This window comes from Miscanthus floridulus, chromosome 3, assembly GCF_019320115.1.
Source record: "Miscanthus floridulus cultivar M001 chromosome 3, ASM1932011v1, whole genome shotgun sequence".
Lineage (NCBI taxonomy): Eukaryota > Viridiplantae > Streptophyta > Magnoliopsida > Poales > Poaceae > Miscanthus > Miscanthus floridulus.
The window spans coordinates 31,339,323-31,359,211 of NC_089582.1; the positions used below are offsets into that span (position 1 = coordinate 31,339,323).

The 19,889-nt window shown below is 46.2% G+C and overlaps 1 protein-coding gene across 1 annotated transcript; it reads right to left on the reverse strand.

Moving 5' to 3' along the window:
- Positions 1-9,810: 9,810 nt before the first annotated feature.
- On the reverse strand, positions 9,811-17,780 carry LOC136543457 (subtilisin-like protease SBT4.9). Its single transcript, XM_066535898.1, has 8 exons — positions 17,703-17,780; positions 17,555-17,616; positions 17,412-17,452; positions 17,219-17,333; positions 17,002-17,113; positions 16,371-16,945; positions 16,110-16,314; positions 9,811-10,023 (listed from the first exon to the last, which is right to left on the reverse strand). Exons 1-8 carry the CDS (start codon positions 17,778-17,780, stop codon positions 9,811-9,813), a joined length of 1,401 nt encoding a protein of 466 aa, XP_066391995.1.
- Positions 17,781-19,889: the final 2,109 nt, after the last annotated feature.

The window sequence follows — 19,889 nt, forward strand, 5'->3', positions numbered from 1 at the left end:
CGTTTTTTCCAAGTCATCAATGACGGTCCGAGAGAGCTCCTTGGCACAAAGCTGGCGGAATAAGTAGCTGTCGATGTTTGACCACCGATAGCCTGCCACGGGAGTACCCGGGGCAGTATTGTTTAGGCTTCAGCGTATGTAGAACTCGACGGTTAACGCAAGAGACAGTCGATTTATCCTGGTTCGGGCCCTCGATTGTGATCGAGTAATAGCCCTACGTCCAGTCGGCGTTAGCCTTTGCGTTGGATTGATTGTTAAGTGTTGTACAATCGTTCTTCTACTGGATCCTTCCTCCTAGGATCCCTGCCCTCCTTTATATAGTCAAGAGGTAAGAGTCCTCGTCGGTTTACAATTAGTGTTCCTAGTAGGATTACAGAATAATACTACTACTAGGATTACATGGAAAGAATCCTAATTGGGCTAGGTCTTCTCCCTTCCTTGTGGGGTATCCTATGGATCCCGCACCGACAAGCCCCCGAGCACTTCATGGTTGAGCCCTAGAAGTCTCGTCTTGTTTCGTCAGGTCTTTGCCAAGTAAGAACAAGCGTTGCCCGAGTACTTTCTTGAGCGAAACCATGTAGCGCTTCGTGAGATCTTCGAGTAGTGTGTGCTTTTTGAAAAAAGTACATCCATCTGGGTATAGCCCCTGAGCCTCTTGCTATTTGGAATAAGGAGCTGGAGGATCTTGGCTTGAAATTTCTCTGTTGAAGGTGAAAAAGAACTCGGAAATGGCTCGGTTCGGGTTCTTTTTGTCGTAAAGTCTTGAAGTGGTCCGCTTTGAAGAAGTCTTTTGTTGACGTGCGCTTTTTCGAAAAAAGCACACTCACTGAGTGTAGCCCCCGAGCCTCTTGCTATTTGGAACAAAAAGTTGGAGGATCTTGAATCTTTATGTTGTTTGAAAATTCTGGTTCTGAAGAAGTATTTTGGGTGATGTGCGCTTTTTCGAAGAAAAAGTGCACTCACTGAGTGTAGCCCCCGAGCCTCTTACTATTTGGAACAAAAAGTTGGAGGGTCTTGATTCTGGGTTGTTCGAAGAACTAAAAACCTTTCCTGTTGCAGCCCCCGAGCATGTTTCTGGGTTCTTTTATTCAAAAAGAACTCGGATAAGGAGTATCGTCGTACTCTCCAGTAGTCTGTTGTTTTGTCAGATGTAGTTGTATGCTTGGTGGTTGAGTTTGAATGCTGTCTGTTCATGAGTTGTACAGTGTTGGTATATTCTTTCGAATATGCTTGTACTTGAGTACTGTTCTTTCACGCCTGAGTCCTCTCTCATTGAATTCTGTCTTTTCACTGTGTCCTTTGTTAGGTTGGTTTCATTGGTGCTCCTGGTTCATGTGCACCGCTACTTCAGCCTATAAATACCCTCTTGTAGTGCTGTTTTGATTCATCGAGTATTTTGTTGCTTGTTCTGAGGTCTTTGTAGTCATGAATATGATGGTTTGTGAAGTAGAGCAGCCCCCGGGCGTATCTTGTAGTTTTTGTATATCTTGTTGTAGCTGGAGGAAGTCTTGTGATAGGGATTAGAGGTAGACTAATCCTGCAGCAGCATTGTTTCTAGAAGTACGTGGCGGTAGCTGGAGGAAGTCTTGTGATGTGGGCTTCGTTCCTTCATCCTGCAGTTCTAGGCTGATCTTTCTCGCCTGTCTTGAGACTGTCCAGTGCAGATCAACACCATATCCAACATCACATCGGTCTTGGGTAGACAGATGCCTGCCTGCCTTCTCTGCTCCATGTCGTTCCGTCGTGCTGCTGATTTCTGCCTTGGATGAATTATGTTCGTCCTTTGAAGAAAACAGAGTATCCTGGTGCGGTTTGTTTTACTGAGTAGCAATCTAGAGCACGTAGTCGTTCTAGAGCCTAGTTGTGTTCAGGCTCCATTTTGCTACCTTGCTTGTCATAGTAATGAGTTCGTTGGGTCTTGTAAGATGTGTAATCTTGTATCTTTTGTAGCCATCTATAATGAAAAAAGAGTCTTGTCTTCTAAGTTGTCATATTTTTTCCTGCTATACTGTCCTGATTGTTTATGAGATTCCTGAGTTCTTTCTGTAAGTACCGGGTTCTTTGTGTTCCTTGTGAGGTAACCTTTTGTCGCTTCTTGTTTGAGTTCTCTTTGCTGTTTTATGGTAGCTCTGCATTTTGCTGGGTGGATAAGTCCGAAATCTGTCTGTTGAACTGTACCGTTGTGTGGATTTGTGCCTTCCGTCATTTTAGCTGTGTTGGTAAATGGACCGTTGCGTTCTCACACCGTGTTTTAACGGGCCCGGTGGGCCGTGTTTTACTGTAAAATCTATTTAAAGGCCTTTCATCTGCCTTTTCTTTGCTGCCCAGCTCTTGTCTTGAAAAACCCTAGTTTCTAGAAATCCACCACCGTCATTGTTGCTGTCACCCGAGCGCCGCCGTCCTAGCTTCGTCTTTCTCCAGTGCCTTTTCACTTCCGCTAGTTCATGGGTAGGAAGAAAGCCGCGAGCAAGTCCTAGGCAACCTTCATGGACGAGGAGTCATCACTTTCCGTGATTGAGAACCAGGAGTTCGTGGCCATGAGGGCTGCCCAGAAAGCTTGGCCGGCTCCGACAACAACTGAAGACCAGCTTCATGAGCTTGCCGGCGATGGTCTGATCCAGAGCAAGGGCATTGCTGAATGGAGAGTTCCAGGCGAGCATCGGGTTCCTGCTCCAGGTCCTAGTGAGATTGTCCTTTTCGTCTCCTTTATCCGTGCCGGTCCTTGCCTTCCTGCTTCCGCCTTCCTTCATCAATTTCTTAGTTATTTTGGGGTTAATCTGAACCATCTAACTCCTAATGCCATCCTCCATCTTTCTGTTTTCGTACATCTCTGTGAAGCCTTCCTTGGAATTCCTCCTTCTCTTTCTCTTTTCCGTTACTTCTTTCGTTTGAAGCCTCAACCCCGCCGTGAAGACACCAATGTTCTTGGCGACTGTGGGATTCAGTTTCGCCAGGGTCTTAAAAGTAAGTTCCTTGACTATGACCTGGTTGATTCTGTGAGGGATTGGCATGCTGATTGGTTCTATGCCGCCAATTTGATTCCTTCTCTTGCCATACATTCTGGGTCTGGTCCCTCGGTTAATGACCGGTGGGAAAAGAACTCTCTGACGCCGAACGAGCTCCAGGCGATCCAGCCGTTCCTTCAGCGGATAAGCACTCTAAAGCAGCAGGGCTTGACCGGCTTCGGTATTGTCTCGAGCTTTCTTCGTCGCCGTGTTCAGCCTTTGAAGGAGCGAGAGAACCTCGGCTTCGAGTACTCTGGGGCTGAGGATCCTTCACGCATGGTCCCTGCCCTTGAGTTGACCAACGAGGAGGTACTCAAGCGTCTCCAGAAGATGCTGAAAGGAGCAAGCGTTGTCCCGCTTACTGTCTCTGAATACTCTGCCAACAACTCTCCTCCAGCTGTAAGTCGTTTTTCCCTTCGTGTGGGTACTTTCTGTATTTCTTTTGCTGTATCCATTTTTGCTTAATTTTCCTTGTCTTGTTTTATTCTCTTCGTAGGAATTGGGGCGCAATTTTGTTGATCCTATCCCCTCGATGTCTTCCCTGCCGTGGTGAATACTGGGGAGAAACTTGCTGGGGCTTCTATAATTAGTAAGTTCGAAACCTCCACAGTGTTTCTTGGAGTTTCTTCCGGAGTTGTTGATGTATATGAAGAATATGCTCCTCGTCCAGTCCCTCGAGGTCCTCGTAGTGTTCCAAAGAGAGGTCGAGTGGATTCTTCTTTCTCTGGTTTGCCTTCCTCCAAGAAGTCTCGCCAGTCAAGTACTCCTCCAGGTACTCAAGTCATAGGTAGCATGCTCCTAGGTGAGCATATTAACATGTTGTGTCTTTTTGGTTTTTGTTTGTGCTTTTAATCGAGTACTTTTCTCCTTTTTCAGATGGCACTGAGGTAGCCATTTTGGAGACTGAGGAAGCTGAGGAGGATGATGTGCCTCTCATTGCGCGTCGGTGAGTTGTTTTTGTCTTTTTGCTGTTGAATATTTCTTTGTGTTCTGACTTTGGTCTTATTCTTCTGTAGCAAGCGGTCGTCGGGTACCAGTTCTTCTAGGACTCCGGCACCGAGTTCTTCTGTGGCTCCAGTACTGTCCACGCCACCCCCGTCGCAGGGTGTTGGTGATGTTTTTGCTGCCATGGTCCCCCCTGCCAGGACTTCTTCTGGTTTTTTGAAGAAGAAGATAGCTGAGTAAGTAATTTCTGGTTTTGTTTCTTTGCTTCTGTTCTCCTTTTCTCTTGTTTGAGTTCTTTATCCTCTCGCTGATCTTCGTCTTCCCTTCGCCCTCCGTTGACTTCTTTCCAGCCTTCTAGTGCTCCTCCGAGTACTGAGCCTCAAGACTCAGAACGCACAGTCGTTGAGGTGGCTGTGGAGGGAGCTGGGTCCCCTGCTGCCGCTAATCCTGTTGCTCCGGAGGTGACTGTGGCCATGGCGATGGGTACTTGCGAAGAGGTAGCCGGGGCTTCCCAGGATACGGCCCTGGTTTTGCCTTCTTTACCTGCGCTGGCTTCTCCTTCTGCTCCCCTTGGAACCAGCATTCAGCGTTTGGACGACGATGTGTTGCTGCAGTTTGATGCCACTTATCATTTGTCAGAGTTGACTGCTGCCTCGGGGGCCCTTTCGACTTCCTTTGGTGAAAAGCTCCAGGTAAGTTTTTTCTGGAGTTCTTTCTTTGGATTTTTGTCTTTCTCTTGTTCTTATGCTTTTCTCTCTCTATCTCTCTCTTTTGTTCAGTCCTTCTCTCGGGACCATACCGGCTTCTTTTTCTTGTTAGAAACCGAGAAAAAGTTGTCCTCCGAGGTGAGTGCCTTGAAGGCGGAGCTTGACATCTGTCTGGCCAAGTTGGAGACCGAGCGCCAGACGCATCAGAACGAGGAGAAGGCTCTTTGCGCCCAGGTTGTTGAGGCGAAAGAACAGAGGGATGCTGCGGTGGAGTCCCTGAAGAATGAGTGCAAAGGTATTGCAGGTTCTTTTTTGCTTCCTTTTGTATTTTGATTTTCTTCTGCGCTCACTTGTTTTTGTTGCCTAGTCTAGCTCTCCGAGTTGAAAAGCAGAAGCTCTCGGAGGGTATTGAGGAAATGAAGACCGCCGCCCGTAGTAGTCACAACAGGGCTGAAGAGGTAATTTCTCGTGCTGAAGAAGAACTCGCGCTTGCCAAACTGATTAGGCGCGGAGCTGACAGAGATCTTGTGCAGGCTCAAAAAACTATTCAAGATTTGTCTAGTAAGTTGGCGATGGCCACTAAGAACTGGAACACTTTGTGGAAATCCTTCCGGTCAGTGGCCGACCTTCTCCGGACTCTAGCAGATGACAGTCAACCTTGGGCTTAGTTCATTCCCCGAGTTCCAACCCGTTTCTAGGAGTTTGTGAAAAGGTGCGCCCGCTTATGTACCAGGAATGTTCTCGCCTAGGTCCGGGTTCTTTCTCCGGACTTTCCTTTGTCCAAGGTGGCCGATGAAGCCGAGAGTCAAGAGTACCTTGATGTCGTTGATAAGTTAGAACCTGAGGTTGATGACTTAGCCAGGAAGATCGTAGATAATCTTAGTATTGATGTTTCTACTCCGGATGATGATGCTTGAATGTAATCGACCTCTGTACTCTGGCTTTTGTAACAGAATAGTTATACTCTTTTTTGAATGAAGACTACTTGTTGATGTCTTGTCTACCTAGATGCCTTGTTTATTCTTTGGATGAGTTGTCCAAGCGATTAGAGTTGTTCTACTTGCCGAGTACTTTGTCTTGCTTTCGACTTTGCCATGTAAATAGCTTTGCATGTTATCTTTGTGTTGATAACCTTTCTTGATCTGTCGAGCGCTTGTCTGGCCTTTGTCTTTGCCACGTAAACAACTCGGTGTGGACTCTCAAGTGTCTTGCCGAGTACTTTGTCTTGCTTTCGACTTTGCCGTGTAAACAACTTGGTGTGGACTCTCAAGCGTCTTCAGTGTAGCCCCCGAGCCTCTTGCTATTTGGAACAAGGAGCTGGAGGGTCTTGACTTGAATTCTTCCTAATCCATGTCCAGGCTTAGTCTTTTTTTGGGTGTTAGCTTATTAGCTACCCTCATCGGCTGGCTCAAGCGTCTTTTTAGCTATTTTGCTCTCGGCCGATAGGCTCAGGCATGTTTCAGCCATTTTGCTCTTTGGTTCGGGTGTTAGCTTGTTAGCTACCGTCATCAGTAGGCTCAAGCATCTCTTCAGCTATTTTGCTCTCGGCCGGTAGGCTCAGGCATGTTTCAGCCATTTTGCTCTTTGGTTCGGGTGTTAGCTTGTTAGCTACCCTCATCGGCGGGCTCAAGCATCTTTTCAGCTATTTTTCTCTCGGCCGGTAGGCTCAGGCATGTTTCAGCCATTTTGCTCTTTGGTTCAGGTGTTAGCTTGTTAGCTACCCTCATCGGTGGGCTCAAGCATCTTTTCAGCTATTTTGCTCTTGGCCGGTAGGCTCAGGCATGTTTTAGCCATTTTGCTCTTTGAATCCAGCTTCCTCGAAAGCCATAATAAGATATGTTGTCGCTGAACACCATCTTTTTATTGATCTTGAATGAGAATCATAATAATACATGTGTTGCCAGGGAATCATCATTTTTGTTGGTCATGGACGTTGATCTCATGTGGTTTGTACATGTATCCTCCCTTGAGTTGTTTTCAAGCATAAAATCTTCTTAGTTGGCTGATGTGCCATGTATTGTTGACTTCTTTCCCCTCTTCAGTCATCAGCTTGTACGTGCCTGGTCCAGTGACTTTTGTGACAACAAAAGGTCCTTCCCATGGACTGAGTAGTTTGTGGCGTCCGTCGGTTTTTTGTATTCTTCTCAATACTTGGTCTCCGATTTGCAGTGACCGAGGCTGTGTACTCTTGTTGTAGTGGCGTCTTAAACCTTGGAGGTATCTTGCCGATTGAAGGGTAGCGTTTACTGTGATTTCTTCTATGCTGTCGAGTTCTAACCTTCGGGTGTGTTCTGCCTCTCCTTTGTCATATTGCTCTATCCTTGGCAACGTCCAGATCAAGTCGGCAGGCAGCACTGCTTCTGACCCGTAAACCAGGAAGAAAGGTGAGTACCCAGTGGCCCTACTTATTTGAGTTCGTAGCCCCCATACTACTTTGGGCAATTCTTCAATCCACTTGGATCCATAGTCCACTAGTTCTTCATACAATCTTGGTTTTAATCCGGCTAGAATGAGTCCATTAGCCCTTTCTACCTGCCGTTGGCCTATGGATGAGCGACCGATGCGTAATCTATGTTGAATCCGCAATCTTGTGCCCAACTTTGGAACTCTGTAGCTGTGAAGGGAGAACCCAAGTCTGTGATGATTCGATTGGGCATGCCGAAGCGGTGCATGATGTTTTGGATGAACTCGACTGCTTTGGCTGCGCTGTATTTTGTGAGTGGCTTGTATTCAATCCACTTAGTGAACTTGTCAATTGCTATAAAGATGTACTCAAAACTGCCCTTTGCTTTCTTGAGAGGTCCAACTTGATCCAGCCCCCAACAGGAGAAAGGCCAAGCGGGTGGGATGCAGATAAGATTGTGAGCTGGTACATGAGCTTGTCTTGCAAACATTTGACAACCTTTGCACTTTCTGACGAGTTCTTCTGCATCTTTCAAAGCGGTTGGCCAGTAGAATCCAGTGCGGAAAGCTTTGCCGACTAGTGTTCTTGAAGTGGCATGATTTCCACAGCAACCTGAGTGTATTTCATCTAAGATCTCTCTGCCTTCTTGAAATGAGACACACTTTAAGAGTACTCCTGATGATGCAGCTCTTCTGTATAGATTCTCTCCTACTAGGACGTAATTCTTGCTTCTGCGAATAACTCATGTAGCTTCTATTTTGTCTGCTGGCAACTTATTCTCTTTGATATAGTCAATAAACACCTGGGTTCATGATGTTGTGATTACCAAGAGCTGTGCGCCTTTGGCTGATAGTTCGGTGGTTATCTCACCGGGTTGTTTGATAGAGGGAGCTAACAACTCCTCTATGAACACACCGGGTGGGACCTTCGCCCTGTCCGATCCAAGTTTGGCGAGGACATCTGCAGTAATATTTGAATCACGCAGTACATGTAGAATTTCTAACCCTTGGAAATGTTTTTCGAGTTTTCGTATTTCAGCACAGTAAGCACCCATGTTTTCTTTGGTGCAGTCCCAATCCTTGTTGACTTGATTGATGACTACTGTTGAATCACGGTAGACGAGTAATCGCTTGATTCCGAGGGTAATTGCCACTCGGAGCCCGTGGATGAGGGCTTCATATTCAGCTTCATTGTTTGTAGCTTGCCATAATATCTGAAGGACGTACTTGAGTTGTTTTCCGTCTGGAGAAATGAATAGAACGCCTGCACTGGCTCCGCCTAGTTTGAGCGATCCATCAAAGTACATTTTTTAGTGGTCAAGGATGGTACTTGACATAGGTTGTTGAATCTCTGTCCACTCGGCAACAAAATTAGCAAGGGCTTGAGATTGGATTGCTTTCCGTGGGGTGAAATCAATGTTGAGAGCACCGAGTTCGACTGCCCACTTAGATATGCGCCCTGTTGCATCTCTGTTGTGTAAGATGTCTCTGAGTGGGAAATCTATCACCACGGTAATCTTGTAGCTTTCAAAATAGTGGCGAAGTTTGCGTGAAGTGATCAGTAGGGCGTAGAGTAGTTTTTGCACATGCGGGTACCAGATTTTTGATTCTGACAGTACTTCGCTGATGTAGTATACTGGACGTTGTACTTTATATACGCACCCTTCTTCTTCTCTTTCTACTACTATCGCCGTGCTGACCACAGTAGAAGTTGCCGCGATGTACAGCATCATGTCTTCATCTTTCTTTGGAGGTGTGAGAACTGGTGAGGATGTGAGGTATGCCTTAAGTTTTTTGAAAGCTTCATTGGCTTCTTCTGTCCACTCAAATTTGTCCGCCTTTTTCAGTAATTTAAAGAAAGGTAACCCTTTTTCGCCGAGTCTTGATATGAAGCGATTGAGGGCCGCCATGCAACCTGTTAGTTTCTATACATCTTTGACACTTCGAGGTGGGCCCATCTCCATTATGGCTCAAATTTGCTTGGTGCTTGCTTCGATTCCACGATGACTGACTAGAAAACCGAGTAGTTGTCCCGAAGGGACTCCGAATACACACTTGTTTGGGTTCAATTTCCACCTCCATCTTTTCAAGTTCTCAAAAGTTTGTTTTAAATCTTCAATCAGTGTATCCGGGTTCTTTGTTTTTACCACCACGTCGTCCACGTATGCTTCTATGTTTTCGCCGATCTGATCTCCTAGGCACGTTTGGATAGCTCTTTGGTAAGTGGCTCTAGCATTCTTGAGTCCAAACGACATGGTCTTGTAGCAGTAGGCACCGAACGGAGTGATGAAAGATGTCTTGCTCTGGTCTTGCTCTTTTAATGCGATCTGGTGATACCCTGAATAGCAATCAAGAAAAGATAATAGGGCGGATCCTACTGTTGAATCAACTATCTGATCAATGCGTGGTAGCCCGAACGGATCTTTCGGGCAGTGCTTGTTGAGATCTGTGTAGTCGACACACATGCGCCATTCGTCCGTGTTGTTTTTCTGTACTAGAACTGGGTTTGCTAGCCAATCTGGATGAAGGATTTCTCTGATGAATCCAGCCGCCATTAGCTTCGTGATTTCTTTTTTAATCGCTGCCTTCTTGTCAGGTGAGAATCATCGTAGCCGTTGCTTTACAGGCTTGGAGATTTCATTGATATCAATTCTGTGCTCAGCCAACTCTCTTGGGACACCTGGCATATTGGCCGGCTTCCAAGCGAAGATATCTTTGTTGCCCCGAAGAAAGTTGGTGAGCGCGAGTTCCTATTTTACCGAGAGGTGGGCGCTGATGGTTGCCATCTTGGAGGGATCGGCAGTGCCCAGGTCGATTTGCTTGACGTCGGCTTCTTTTGGTGGTGCGAGGATGCTGGGCTTTTTAGCCGGTATCTCTAGTTCTTCTTGGCTTATTTCTGCGGCGATATTGGCTATTTCTTTTCTTCCATTGTTGGCTTGCGCTTTGGCTGCGATTTGGATTACCTGAACATCGCAGTCAAAAGCGCGCTTCAAATCACTTCGTAGTGAAAGGACTCCGTTAGGCCCTAGCATCTTGAGCAGTAGGTATGGGTAATGTGGAATCGCCATGAATTTTACTAGTGTCGGGCACCCGAGGATTGCATGATATGATGAATCAAAGTCTGCAACTTCGAATTTGATAAACTCTATACGGTAGTTTGAGGGAGTTCCAAAAGTTACAGGTAGGGTGATTTGTCCAAGTGGCATGGCTGCCTTGCCGGGTACTATTCCATAAAAAGGAGTACTTGTTGGTGTAATCATCCCGGTTAGTTGTAACCCCATCTTCCTTAGTGTTTCTGAAAATATGATGTTGAGTCCGGCTCCCCCGTCGATTAATACTTTTGTGACTGTCATACCAGCTATAGTTGGATCTAGAACCAGTGGATAATGGCCTGCGTTTCCTACGCTAGTCCATTGGTCTTCTCTTGAAAACTGGATTGAATATTGTGACCAATTGAGATATCTCAGAGTAGCCGGTTCTGCTGCCATGATGGTTCATAGAGCTAGCTTTTCTTGGTGTTTGCTCCTGGAATCTGGTGCCCTGGCAAAGATTACTGCTACTGTCCCCCTGGATTTTTGGAATCCCTTGTCTTCATGGTTGTCTTCATCTTTTTTCTGATTGCCACGGTGTTGTCTAGTCGATGTTTTCTTTCCTGATGTCTGCCATTTCGATGATTTTGCTTGTCCGGGTTGTCTCGATTGTTTCTATCCGGGAACCTTTCCCGTGTCTTTTCTTCTGCAGTAATCATCTTTTCTACTGCTCGTCTGAATTCTTCATTGTTTCTCAGATTTTCTTTGCGGAAGTCTTGAAATTGCCACCTAGCCATGATTCCGTGAGAGAAAGCTTCAATTACTTCTCGTTCGGTGATGTCATGTACTTGAGCCCGTAATTCACCGAATCATCGATAGTAATCTCTGAGACTTTCACCTCCCTTTTGCTTGAGTCCTTTTAGTTCTGCATGGGTAATGGGGTGTGTAATGATACCTGCAAAATTTTCGCAAAAAGCTCTTTGCAGGTCCTCCCAACTTCTGATTGATCCTTGATTTAATTTGTTGAACCATTGGAGTGGCATGGTTTCTAGGGCCATTGGAAAGAATAAGGCCTTGATATCGTTGTCTCCTCCGGCTAGTTCAATTGATTGCGAGTAGATCCTGAGCCACTGCCTTGGTTCGGTCTTGCCATCATACTTAGAGTGGTTGGATGGTTTGAACTTGTGAGGTAGTCGTATTGAAGCGAGCCCGTTTGCAAAACAGGGGAATCTGTCGTGCGCTCCAGCTTCTCTGTACTCTGATTCTCCACCTCCTTCTAGCCAACTGCCATCTTGTTGAGATCGAGTAGTTATGTGTGGCCGTCTGAACGGGTACTTTGTTTCTGATCTTCCTTGGTTGTTCGATTCGGTAGCCTTGACTATGGTCTCTCCTGCTTTCTCTGTTGTGACTTCCACTAGGACCAAGTCTCTCGAATGCGGACTTCCTTTGATTATGATCTTCCTGCCTATGAGACGTTGACCTGGTAGCTAGTCTTGAGCTGGTTCCTTCGTCAGCTATCGATCTGAGAAAGTCCCGGAGCTGTTCCTGTTTTTCTCTAGGATGTGGGGTTGCTCTGAGTTCTTCTAGTGCTTCCCGGATCCTGTCATAGGGTGTATTTGCCACGCGTCTTTCTTCGGCTTCTCGTTCTGATTTTCTTCTTTCGTACTCAGCTAGATCTGATTCATATCTGACCCATGCTTCCTTGCGCTGCCTAGCACGGCGCTGGCGTCCTTGTTTCAATTTGTTTCTTCTTTCTCTAGCTTGTTTCTGACTCTCGGTCTCACCATCGTGCCCTTGAGCGAAGGGTGATTTGTTGGACTCAGATTCATCCGATGACCTAATGTCGGGTGCTTTTGGAGGAATTAATGGTGATCGAGGGCAGCGGATCATGAGTACTTCCCGTGCGCGAATTGTTCTGTTAGTTTCTGCACTGTCGGAGTCGTTGATAACTTCAGTAGATGCTTGGAGATCGCAGATTGAGTCTCCCTCTTGGTAGGGTAGAATTGCTGTCGTTGTCATGTCGACTAGTTGAGTACTGCTGTCTGCAGGAACAGAATCCGGCCAGTGTACGACGCAATTTTGAGGTGTTATGGTTAGTACGAGACCTTCCTGAGCTCCTTTCAGTGGCATTCTGAACACATGATCAAAAGATCTTTCGAACTGTGCCTGATAAGATGTCGCCATGTTGTGGAGACCGTACAGAAAAGGTCCCGACTTCTTTGAAGTACTCTGAGTGTATTCCGAATTGTATCCTTGATAGGTTGATTTCGTGTTCCGAAGTCTTATCAGAAAAGAACTAAGTTTCCTGATAGAACTTGGATAAGGCTCCGTCTCGGAAGTGGAGCTTGAGTTTGAATCGGATATCACGAGCTGCGCGAATCTTCCGACGATTTGATCTGTTGTCGTCGCTGAAATAGAATGATTTTCATGGTGATTCGAATCTTCAAGGAGACATCCTTGGAGCTTGCCATTGTCATCTGCCTCGCAGATCCAAGAGCCAAAAATGAAGGTTGATCCCGTCGAGAAGATCATGTTGTCGAGGTCCGTCGAGCTCTCGGATGCAAAGTCGCCGAAAGCCCCTACCTAGCGCACCAACTATTTATGTTTGACCACCGATAGCCTGCCACAGGAGTACCCGGGGCAGTATTGTTCGGGCTTCAGCGTATGTAGAACTCGACGGTTAACACAAGAGACAGTCGATTTATCCTGGTTCGGGCCCTCGATTGTGATCGAGTAATAGCCCTACGTCCAGTCGGCGTTAGCCTTTGCGTTGGATTGATTGTTAAGTGTTGTACAATCGTTCTTCTACTGGATCCTTCCTCCCAGGATCCCTGCCCTCCTTTATATAGTCAAGAGGTCAGAGTCCTAGTCGGTTTACAATTAGTGTTCCTAGTAGGATTACAGAATACTACTACTACTAGGATTACATGGAAAGAATCCTAATTGGGCTAGGTCTTCTCCCTTCCTTGTGGGGTATCCTGTGGATCCCACACCGACAGTAGCTCAACTCTGCTAACACTTGCCAGACATGCTCTGGGACATAGCCTCGAACCATCGCCGGAAGAAGCCGCTCAATCCATATGTGGTAGTCATGACTCTTCATCCCGTTGACTCGCAGAGTGCCTAAGTTCACTCCCCTCTTTAGATTCGCTGCATACCCATCAAGGAACATTAGTGTCTTGATCCATTCGAGTACTTCCCTCCTTTGGTCCTTTTTCAAGACGAAATAGGCCTTAGGTCTTCTCCAGGTCTTGCCACGACTAGGAGGCTGCATCTCTTGATTTGGTCTATCGCACAACATTGCCAGGTCCACTCTAGCCTTAGGGTTGTCCTTAGACTTTTCAGTGTCCATGAGTGTTTCCCAAAGTGCCTCGGTGACATTCTTTTCAGTGTGCATGACATCAATGTTATGTGGCAGAAGAAGGTCATCGAAATAGGGGAGCCTCGTCATGCCCGAGATATGAGTCCACATATGTTGCTCACCATATCCCACAAAACCACCTTCTTTATTGTGCACGAGAGCATCTATCTGAGCATGAACCTCGGCACCAGTCATCATCTGCGGTGCAGGGTTTGTCACTTTGACACCTTTCGTAAAGTTCTTGATGTCTTGTCTGAATGGATGGTCAAGAGGTAGGAATTGACGATGTCTGTCGAACGATGAATACTTGCCACCCTTCTGCAACCAAATGAACCTCACACCTTCCTTGCATATTGGGCATGGGAACTTCCCGTGAACACACCAGGCGCAGAATATCCCATACGCCAGGAAGTCATGCAGGGAGCAGTGGTACCAAACGTGCATTTTGAAGGTTGTCTTTGTAGCTCGATCGTATGTCCATACCCCTTCGTCCCAAGCACGGACCAATTCATCAAACACGGGCTCCATGAACACACCCCAATGACAAGAATACGTTATGTCGTTGAAAAGAGACACCAGGGGGGGGAGATTAAGGGGGGATAATGAAGATGGGCCAACATGTGTATGGGGCAGCCATCATTCCATAAGGATTGAACCCATCTGTTGCCAGCGTAACACGTACATTACGAGCCTCATCTGCTTTGTCACGATGTTTGTCATTAAAGCGGATCCAAGCTTCACCATCGGATGGCTGTACCATCTTGTCAGGATTGTACCGTTTGCCATTTTTGTGCCATGTCATCTGTTTTGCGGATTCCCCGGTCATGTATAGCCGTTGGATCCTCGGTAGGAAAGGAAGGTACCGTAGGATTTTCACGGGGATCGTAAGTTGCCTCTTCTGGCCATCATCAGAGTCTACCTCCAGGTACCTGGAGGATTTACACTTTGGACAGAACTTTGCATGCTCGTGTTCTTTCCTAAATAGGACACAGCCCTTCGGACAAGCATGTATCTGCTCATACGGCATCTTAAGTGCACGAAGGAGTTTCTGTGACTTGTACATGCTCTTTGGCAGAATGTGGCCCTCCGGAAGCAGGGTGCCAATCATGGCCAACATCTTATCGAAGCCAGGTCAACTCAAGTTTAACTCGGACTTCAACCCCATTAAGCATCCAATGGAATCTAGTTGAGACACCATTGACCGATCATGAAGGGGTTTCTGTGCCGAGTCCATCATGTCGTAGAACGCCTGTGCGGCTGCCTCCATCTCCTCCTTCTCAGGCCCTCATCGAACTATCCTTGGTGCAAGTCATCTAACATGTCTGCTACCCTGGCATCAGCATCAAAAACCTCCACCCGTGGTCTCACCACCTCCTCTCTCATACGATGGGCTTCACCATGGTGGACCCACCGGGTGTAGTCCGGCGTAAATCCATTCTTCACAAGATGTTTACCCATTTCCACCTTGTTTATCCTTCTCCTGTTTCCACATTTGCTGCAGGGACACAAAACTAGGCAATGTCCTTTAGCAGCCTTGCCAAATGCACTGTTCAAGAAAGCATCGGTCTTGTTCATCCATTCCGTGGTGTAATCACTCTGACTTCTCCGGCCCGTGTACATCCACTGACGGTCATCCATCCTCTAACATATGTATCAGCGAGTAATGTAAAAATCAATTGCATCTACATGGTGTTCCTACTGTCTAATAGGTGAGGATAGGTCCTAATCCCACCCGCGGATGCATAGATGAGGTTAGTTTCCATGCTCTACTCCTATCCGAGACATAATTTCGGCAGCACCTCCCCGCTGTTCTCTAGATACACGTCCTACCAAAGAAGAGTGCGTATCCGGAGAACAACAGGGAGGTGATGCCGAAACTCTATCTCGGACCAGAGCAGACCATGGAAACTAACCCATCTACGCATCCACGGGCTGTCCAAAAAACATGGACAATCCGAAACAGATACGGTCATAGATATGCAAAGATCTGCATACCTCCAACCGTATCTCTTTCGAACGGGAGACGCCTAACTGGGTTACGCGATCTACGACCATGATATGGAAAGAGGGGTTATACCTAGGGTGGCGGCGGAGTAAGGCTAGCGGGGCCGTGGCGGGTCGGTGCAGTGGTGAGGCGGCGCGGTGCAGGCAGACCAGCACGGCGACGGGAACTCCGACTCGGCTCCGACGGGCTCTTCTCTACAAAAATGGAACAAAATACTGTCATTTAAAAAAATTCGGTAGAACCTCCCCTGCACGGTGAGGTTTCCAAACCCTGCAAAAAACAGCGGCACGATGGCCGACAAGCACATATGTCTCAAGAGAAGCCATGTAGTTTGGATATCAATCCATACAGAAGAATATATCCAAGTAGTACCACTACTTCTACTACTACTTCCACTATTGCTACTACTACACTAATTCTACTACTACTACTACCACTATTGCTACAACCACTACCACTAGTTCTACTACTACTACTACTACTACCACTACTTCTACTACTACTACTACTACTACCACTAATTCTACTACTACTACCATTAATTATACTACTACTACCACTACTTCTAATACTACTACTACCACTAGCACTACTAGTACAACTAATACTACTACAACGATCACTACCACGATAACAACAAAAGAGACGGCATACCTGACGGGCGCCGGGGGTAGGGGCGGGCGGCGTCGGGGTCACCGGAGTCGGGAACGGGGTCGGGCACGGGCGGCGTCGGGGCGGGCGGTCCACGGGGCGTGGCCGGGGGTAGGGCCGGCGGCCGGGGGCAGGGCCGGCCGGGGGCACCACGCCGGACACCGTCACGGTGAACGAGGCCTTCGGTGTCTGCGCGCTGAACTCCAGCCTGCTCGGCTCAACTGCAACCGTGAGGTTATCCGCGTAAGGATCTTCATATCGTACACGGCCACCCCTGAAGCTCCGACGTTGGTGACGGTCCGTGGGAACACCAAGGTGAAGCTCTTCCCAGGCTCCACTCGCGCAGCCATGCTCAGGTAGTTGAGGTCACTGGCGGAGGCGGCTGCCATCGTCGTCGTCCCGTTGGAGCAGGCCGTGGCGTTGGAGCCGACGATGAGCGCGAGCTGCGTGGCGTTGTACCCCTGCGTGCACAGCATGGCGATGTAGTCGCCTTCCGACGCGTCGTACACGAGCCCAGGGTCGCGTGCCTTGGTTGGTTTGAGCTGCCCGGAGCCGTACTTGAGGTCGTTTGTTCCGGCATTGCCCGGCGTGTTCATTGGAGTGGCTTTAGTGATGAGAGCTGAGATGATCATCGCCGGAGACCAGTCGCGGTGGACAGACTTGACATAGGCTGCGGCGCCGCTTGCATGTGGGCACGCCATGGATGTGCCAGTGTTAACACTGTACTGGACCCTCCTTTGATCGTTGGGATCGTCCGACGGCGGTGACAGTAGAGACCATGAGGCTATGATGTCCACTCCCGGTGCAGATAGATCAGGCTGTAAATGGATTATGTCGATCTGTTAAATTAATTATTCATGCATTACTCCAAAAGACTATGAGCTGATTGAATGACCTTGAGGATATCAGGAGTGACAATGTTTGGGCCAGGAGAAGAGAATGAGGCAGACATTAGAGCTTGTGCGTTCACCGTCGTGACAGTTGTTTCTATGGTACCCACTGGGTTGCTGAAAATCAGACAAAAGATTTAACGCCAGACATTTTTTTTCCGAGAACGTGCATAGCAGTTCATCAGCGAATTAATAAGCAATGGTCAATAGTGAAGTACTCACCTAGTGCTGTTGGCACAGGCCATGATCTCATCGAACTGGTTCTCAGATACCACAAGCGTGGGTAATGGATAGATGAAGGCGGCATCTGGTGCTGCGCCAGCAGCAATAATGGCTCCTGCTGCACCGGCCAACAGCGGACCAGCTGATATATTGGTTCGAAAGCCACCCTCGAGCAGGCAGAGGAGGATCTAACCTTTGTATGAATCTCCAACGAGATAATATGGATCACAAGAACTGCAGTTCGAAAGAAGCAAAACCGTTAATGCTAGACAACAAGAGTCTATATATCCATTAATATAATGAAATTCCTTGTATGTACTCGTATTAATTAATTACCCATTTATGGGGATTGCAAGTGTCACATTGTTAACCGGAGGAAAGGTGTTTATGGATGATCCCTGCGTGAAAAGTATATCAGAGCCATGTAGTCAGGGTTAATTTCGAATGTTATCAGAGACGACGTTTCTGTCGTTCGAGCACCCACCACTATGGTCTTGCCGTTCCCCAGCACGACCCTGTCGACGAACCGGCGGTCGATGCTGCTGGCGGTGACGGACAGCATTCACGGCGCGACCACTACCGGAAACAGTAAATATGCCGAGTGTTTATTGATTTGCCGAGTGCAATTAATCGGACACTTGGCAAAGAGTTAATTTGCCGAGGGTAGTTAATAAGACACTCGACATACATATTACACTCGGTAAAAAACCAGATTTGCCGAGTATAGAATATAAGACACTCGGCAAACCACAATACGACACTCGACAATAAATTAACACTCGGCAAAATCATATCACGTGACCGGCAGGTGCGACGGCCGTCTGACGGCATGCCGGTCGTTAGCAAAACTGCAACTTTGCCGAGTGTTTTGCCGTAGCACTCGGCAAAATGATCAGTTTGCCGAGTGTTTTTAGCCAGCACTGGGTAAAATGATAAGTTTGTCGAGTGTTTTTCCGCAACACTCGGCAAATCTAAAACTTATTTTCCTCTCCTGCCCTCTAAACTTTTTCTACCATCCACATACAACATGTGTTACTACATGTTACAATTTGGTATATTTCTGAATCCGTTTGATATATTTAATTAATTTATTGCGTTTAGAGGAATGTTTTGGTATAAGTCAAATTTGAATTCAAAGTGATTCAAATAATGGAATAAAATGAGTGAAAAAATGATATTCATGTTATTGAGTCCATTTTGAGGCCTTGTCCGGGAAATGAAAAGAATTTTTGAACATCTTGTTCACGAAACCCGACCACGAACGTGTGGACGAATGGTTTTTAAATTCTAAAAAAGCAAACGAAGTCTGAAAATCATGAGATTTATCAAAATCTCATGATATCATACGTGGAGGCTGTAGTAAAAAATTGAGAAGATTTCGGACAATCTGTCACGTACGATGTTTACAATCCGAAGTATCTCAGAAGAAGAATCGTAGCGTAGAGAATGATCCGGTAAGATTTGGATTCAAAGTGACGGTCGAATTAGGGTTTGACTTCAAAACTTTTTTGTATAGGCAATAGAGAACATAGATTGATCCATGTGTAATTTTGGTAAATTTTTGGATCCGTTCGATAATTTTAATTTGTTAAGTGCAATTATAGAATTTTAATTGATATACATTAAATTTGAGCTACAACTGCATGAAATAATAAGTTTTTTTACTCCTGACCTTCAAACTTTTTCTACTCTCCACATACAACATGTGGTACTCCATGTTAAGAATTGATATATTTCTGGATCTATTTGGTAGGTACTTACAACATGTTAAGATGTGGTATTGCATGAAATAATAAGTTTGCCAAGTGCCCGATATATGGGCCTCGCTAGGTGCTTCTTATTTTTTTGAAGGTTATTCGTTAACTAGGCCTGATTAGCATTGGAAGTTTGTGAGTGCAGTTTCCAATATGTCCTCATAGATATCAAACTTGCACAATCACGTGTCCAGGTGTGCGACTCGAAGAGAACTTTCTCGGATCAATGACCTACTCATGGTGCTAAGTAAGTAAGTGAAGCTAGTAACATATAATTTTCTAATCACATAGCACATTCTAATTTCACCGCCTTTCACACTTTATAGTGTCACGCTGAGTCAAGAAAAATATAGATGAGCACAGGAAGAACCATTTTGAGGCTCATTATATCGAAACACATGCCCCTAGAACAGTTAATAGCCAACAACAAATGTGGGTTCTACGTGATGTGGGCAATGCATTAGTACCTCAACGAGAGCACAATGGAAGGAAATAAAATGGTGTGTATGTTTCTCATTTTATGTATATCGGTTAATTCAATAAAACACACTACTGTTTTGTCTAACACTTGTGCATGTTGATGTCATCTTGCTTCAACGATAGCGTGAGAAACTTAAAACCCTAAAAGCTATTAGACTTCGAGATCAAAGAACTACAAGACAAGCTAGCATCATTCGCCATGGATGATGTCTTGAGTAAAAGAGTATCTTTCATCATTGATTAAGCCAAGGATAAGAGTAGTATAGATCCAGAGATGACGAAACTTCTATCATAGTATATACATTTTTACTGTAATGACATATACATTATTGTAACATTTGTAATATAAATCTTGATGGATTTGTGATGTACGTGATGCTTTAAATATCCAGTCCAGTAACCATAGGAAAGAAAAAATATATTACACAAAAATAATA

Excerpts from the sequence above, each read along its gene's own strand:
- LOC136543457 (XM_066535898.1), bottom strand. The coding sequence starts at position 17,780 with ATGCTGTCCGTCACCGCCAGCAGCATCGACCGCCGGTTCGTCGACAGG. Across the intron at positions 17,334-17,411 it reads CGTTGGAGATTCATACAAAG|GAGCCATTATTGCTGCTGGC; the intron begins GTTAGATCCTCC and ends CCGGTGCAGCAG. Across the intron at positions 16,315-16,370 it reads GGAGCTTCAGGGGTGGCCGT|GCTGGAGTTCAGCGCGCAGA; the intron begins GTACGATATGAA and ends TGAGCCGAGCAG.